Raw genomic sequence first — 5280 nt, 5'->3', positions numbered from 1 at the left:
TGATTTAAAATCGATTTTCCAAAAAGGTTTGCCGGATTGGACTCTTTGCTGTTTACCAGTTTCACATTGCACTTGTAAGACTAGATTCAGAACCGTGGGAGTCCGAACTATGAGGCCTTCTTTTCAAAACCTTTTTGAAAGGCAGGGGTGCAGAAAAAGGCGAGTCCACAATTGGGCCGGCCCAAGGCTTGGATTCAACCCATTTCATATTCAGTTCCTTCACCATCTCTATTAATTTAACCATTATTCTACTTTTAAATTCTTCCTCATTTCTTTTAATTGATCCACTGATCCCGCAACAACCTTTATAAAGGGAGTCAACCTATGTGAGATATTGAAAATGTTAACGTGCTAGGATCTAAATATGAATTCCCCTCTTGACTTTATTACATACACAAAGATACTTTTGACAACAATATGACGCAAAATATTAAATTGATATCCCGACTTGAATATGAGAACAATAGTGCATTTAGGAAAAAGAATACTGATGCAAAGTAGCTATTCATATGTAACTCGAAAATCCAACACAAAGTATCTAAGAACAACAAAATGACAAACTATAACAATTAAGTGTGGCAAACTGTAACGATTAAAGTACTACACAATGCTTCCTTGTTGGAAAACCCTTCAAGAGAAATTGGGACGCACGTGTGATTTCTAGACTCCGTCAACTACATCTAGTGCAACTAAGCTCTCCATATAAGTTTTAACATAAAATGAGTCGCCATAGAGCCCGAGATGCTTGATTTGGTAGCTTTTTGTATCACATGAAACCAACTCCCGAGGCCCCAGTAATACATCTTGAACCATTAAGACATCGTCATTCTTCCTAGAACCCAATAATGTCAACCATCTTTGCTTCCCAATCTTTCTGCATCCTTTAGTCCATGACTCTATGACACCATATTCTTCCTTCACCCATACATGGTTAGTCCCAATCATTTTCACAGAAGTAAAAACAGCTTCACAGAGGATTACAGCAAGTGACTTGCCCAATACTGTAATAGACACATCGATTCGGAGAATCACATCAATTTGATGGTTTCGCAAAGCTATCTCCCTAAACACCTCTTTGACTATATCAAATGCCAAAATGCAAACACAATCCATTCTTAGATTAAATACAACCCAATGAGCAGCCCCATTCAAAAACATAGGCAAGGAATCAAAACCGTAATGTTCATAACATAAATCACCAATACAAACAAATCTCCAAGAACCAGTGCTAAAAGCTCCACCCTATGCACAACATAGCGGTGATGGTTATCCTTTGCGCACACAATTTTCACCACTTTGTAGTCATTACTCATGTGGTCTAACCCAAATCCAAAATCAAACCAACGCAATCGATGAGCCTTGTTTACAGAAGAACCAGACTTAGGAAGTGTCATGAATCTCCTAATTGATGGCTTCTATAGAACAGCATAGTCTGAGCCATTATAATCTAATAAGCACAACAAGCCATTACATGAACAAACAATCTTGAACAATTTGTCGTAGTTTTGAAATGGGTATTCAAGTTTCACAAACTCATTGCCAGACGTCTCATCATTAGTAAATGAGAAGCAACGATCTCGATTCTCATAGTTGAACTTGATGAGTAGTTTGTGATTGTGGTTTGATTTAGTTCGATTAAGGTGTGTGGTGATGAAACTTGGGTTGGTGATTAAGTAGTACCAACATTTGCAGACTGGCCTGAATCGAAGCAGAGATTTCACAGCTAGTCTAGCAAGGATTTCGATCAAGACTTCCTCAGGTATGAAAGCATTCAACATTGATTTCTTCGTCATCGTCGTCATTTTTCTTCCCTTGCTTCTGAACTTGTTCGTCGTCGTCATCGTAGTCTTGTGTTTGCTTTTGGTGAACAAAAATGCCTCAGACCCCCAGTGGGGGTCACTGGGGGTCGTGTGTGTTGGCCCCTCATTGGCCCAAAAAAAAAAAACTATTTTTTTTTTTTTTTTCGACGAATGGTGTGTTGCCACGTCACTGGGGGTCGACCCCCAGTGGGGGTCTGTAGCAGCGCTCTTTGGTGAAAAGGGCAAAGAAAGGAAAGAAAGTAAATAGAAGTAAGACATGTTATAAATTGGAAGATTTTTTTTTTTTTTAAGGAAAAAAATTACCAAAGAAAAAAAAAACAATATTTAACCCTAATACCAAAAAAAAGAAAAGAAAAAGAAGTATATCAATTTAAACTTTAATTTTTTTTTTTTCCAACCTAAACTATGTACTTATTTTTTTCTTAAGTAAAAATAATAGAAAAAAAAAGTTTGATATTTTAGCCATTAAACTAATATAAAATGTCTAAAATACTTTTTTTCAGTTTAATAGTTAAGATATTATTTTTTATCAATTTTATTTAACAGAAATAGGTGAATGATTTACATTAAAAATAATTCAAAATATTAAAATGCAAATTAACAAAATTAAAAATGATTTATATAAATCAAGAAACAATTTGTTAGAATATATTTTGCTATAAGAATCGAACTCCAATTTTTGGTTTATTTATTTCTTTTAATTTCTTCCAAAATAAATACACATTAGTAGGATGTTTATTAAATCAAATGTCAATTTAATTCTTATCCAAACAAATCATAGAAACAATTTTGAACCCCAAAAATAAATAAATTAATTAATTAATTAACAAGCAATATTTTAGGAGAAATTACCTGTAGTGATAATTTGAAACAATTATTAGATATGTATGGAAAAGTTTATAATTTTAATTAAAAAATTTATTTAAAAAAATCTCAAATTTTGACAATAATATCAAATCAAATCCTGAAACTTTAATCTTATCAATTTAAACTAACAATTTGTCAAACTTTGTTACATTGTCAAAAAAAAAAAAAAAACCCAAAATTTCAAATTAGCAAAACAAAACTAGCAATAACTATTAGTTTATGTCATTGAACAAACAAAACTAGCAAAAAAAGAAAAATAGAACAAGAAAATGACACAAAAAAAAAAGTTGAAAAATACCCATAAAATGATTGAATCAAATAAAAGTAGGAAAGTTTACAATCTATACAAAATCCCATAAAAATCTATACAATATTCAAAGATTTAAGAGATAGAGAGAGAGTGCCAGTAGTGATCGGTGGCAAGAGGGATCACGAATGTGAGCAGCTACTCAACGAGAGAGGAAGGGGGAGGCGAGAGGCGTGATATGTAACCTTATATGAGGGAGAATGTGAATTAGGTTTAAATGAGAAGTGATTGGGTGTGTGTGAGCGTATGTTTATTAAAATACACTTGGTTGGATTGCCAAGTGCGCTGCCCCGTGGGTTGGCATTTTGAAACCGCCACCCATACTGCACTGCCCCGCCATGACTCCAAGCCGCCCCGCTAGACTTCAAAAAATGTGTGGTTCAGCAACTTCACGGGTAGTCTAGCAAGAATTTCAATCAATACTTCCTCAGGTACGCAAGCGTTCGACATCGATTTCTTCGTTGTTGTCAACATTTTTCTTCTATTGCTTCTGAACTCCTTCGACATTTAGGGAAAAAGACAATTGAGACAAGACAAAGACCAATGAAGGAATGTAAATTTCAACTACAAACTAGAACATAAAACACAAAATCTATAGAGAACATAAAACCAAAACCCTAGAAATACATAATATTACTTGGGTTAAAACCCAAAACCTATATCTAAACTTAACCTATATCTAAACTTGGTCTTTTATTCATGAGGAGGGTATAATATTACTTGGTCTTTTATTCATGAGGAGGGTATAACCAAAACTTAACCTATATCTAAACTTGTTGAAATTCAAAACTTAATTTTGAAAACTCATTTGGTTTAGTGATTTTGAAAAAAAAAAAAAAAAAATTAAAACTCTATTTGGTTATAGAGTTTTCAAAATTAAGTTTTGAATTTCAATCCGTCTTTTATTATTTATGTGAACATTTTAAATATTTTAATCAATGATTTTGAATTTTTAGATTTACTCAATCTAAACACACTTTAAACATATTATGAAAAAAAATCTTCTAAAAAATCATTAAATACTAACAACATACCAAAAAAATGTACATTTTTTTTTTGGGCCAGTTTTTAGATCCACTCAATCTAAATACACTTAAAACGTAGAGGTAACGTTGATTAACTTGAAAATATGATGTTGCATACTTCAATTAACTTGAAAATATGATATACCGCATACTTCAACATAGATATCGTTTCAATTAATGTAGCTTTGGTAATAGAAATAAATTTGATTTGAAACAGTCTTGGGAATAGAGATAAATTTGGAATAGATTTGGAATAATTTAGGTAAAAAGAGATCAGTCTAATTTGAAATAGTCTTGGGAATAATGATAAATTTGGAATAGATTTGAAATAGCTTTGGAAATACAAATAAATTTAAAATAGTATTGGAAATAGAGATAAGCAAATGAGCTTTCAATTTTGGGCTCCCAAAAACCCATTCGAAAATCCAATGAAACGGGGCCACAGATTCTCATCTTGCCATCCAATAAATTCTACGGTGCAATAGGGAGTCCTGAAACTAAGTTAGTGTTACCAAATTTGCGCATCATTGACCTCTGTCATAATGGTTTTATAGGGGAATTGCCAACAAAATATTTTCAAGATTAGGATGCAATGAAATTTTTTGATGAGAACCAGATGAAATATATGAAGGCTACCATAAGGGAAGAACATGTGTTGGCAGAAAGCTATTTCTACTCAATGACCATACAAACAAAGGTGTAAGTATAGTGTACAATGAGATCCTGGATATATTCACTACCATTGGTGTGACGCCCAGGTCTCTTCCTCTCTTCCTTTTCCTTCTCTTTGGTTCCGTTCTCTTTGTTTCCATTGGATTTGAAACATTCGGAAGTCATTTTCAATTAAAGCTCTTGTTTTTGTTTTGGTTGTCGGGGTTGAACTTCATTGGTTCCGGGAGGTGCAGGGCCAAGTCCGGAGTGCCCGGGAGCGAAGCGGAAAAGTTCTAGGCTGCTGGGCCAGGGCCGCACACCCTAGGCCGCACGTGTGGGAGGCCAAGCCGTACGTGCGGGAAGAGGGGATTTCTTCGAGTTGCATTCTGCTTAAATTGAAAGTGCAGAGGGAGAGTGCAGGACCAGCCGCACGTGGGGAGATCAGTGCTGCACGTGTGGGAGAGGACAGCCGCACGTGTGGGGGCACGTGCTGCAAGTGCGAGGTGGGGCAAATTCGAAAACTTTGTTTTTTTTTTTACATTTTTGGGGGTGTTTGTATCTCATTCTAACATCTCTCTCTCTTTCTCTCTAAAAACATTTTCCCTCATCC

General features: G+C 34.6%; 1 protein-coding gene across 1 annotated transcript; it reads right to left on the bottom strand.

The window, feature by feature from the left end:
• Nucleotides 1–1148: 1148 nt before the first annotated feature.
• LOC114257515 (F-box protein CPR1-like) lies at nucleotides 1149–1793 on the bottom strand. The gene is made up of 2 exons (XM_028197283.2): nucleotides 1482–1793; nucleotides 1149–1415 (listed from the first exon to the last, which is right to left on the bottom strand). Exons 1-2 carry the CDS (start codon nucleotides 1791–1793, stop codon nucleotides 1149–1151), a joined length of 579 nt encoding a protein of 192 aa, XP_028053084.2.
• Between the last annotated feature and the right edge of the window lie 3487 nt (nucleotides 1794–5280).

The sequence above is a fragment of the Camellia sinensis genome, chromosome 7, assembly GCF_055761805.1.
Source record: "Camellia sinensis isolate YWXY chromosome 7, ASM5576180v1, whole genome shotgun sequence".
Taxonomy (NCBI): domain Eukaryota; kingdom Viridiplantae; phylum Streptophyta; class Magnoliopsida; order Ericales; family Theaceae; genus Camellia; species Camellia sinensis.
Note: the sequence above shows the minus strand (reverse complement) of the source record. Positions and strands in the feature narration are given on the sequence as shown.

What these genes read in the sequence shown, in the direction of transcription:
- LOC114257515 (XM_028197283.2), bottom strand. Translation starts at nt 1,793, where the DNA reads ATGACGAAGAAATCAATGTTGAATGCTTTCATACCTGAGGAAGTCTTG. An exon ending in ACGACAAATTGTTCAAGATT is followed by an intron (nt 1,416 to 1,481) that starts GTTTGTTCATGT and finishes GCTGTTCTATAG; the next exon opens with AAGCCATCAATTAGGAGATT.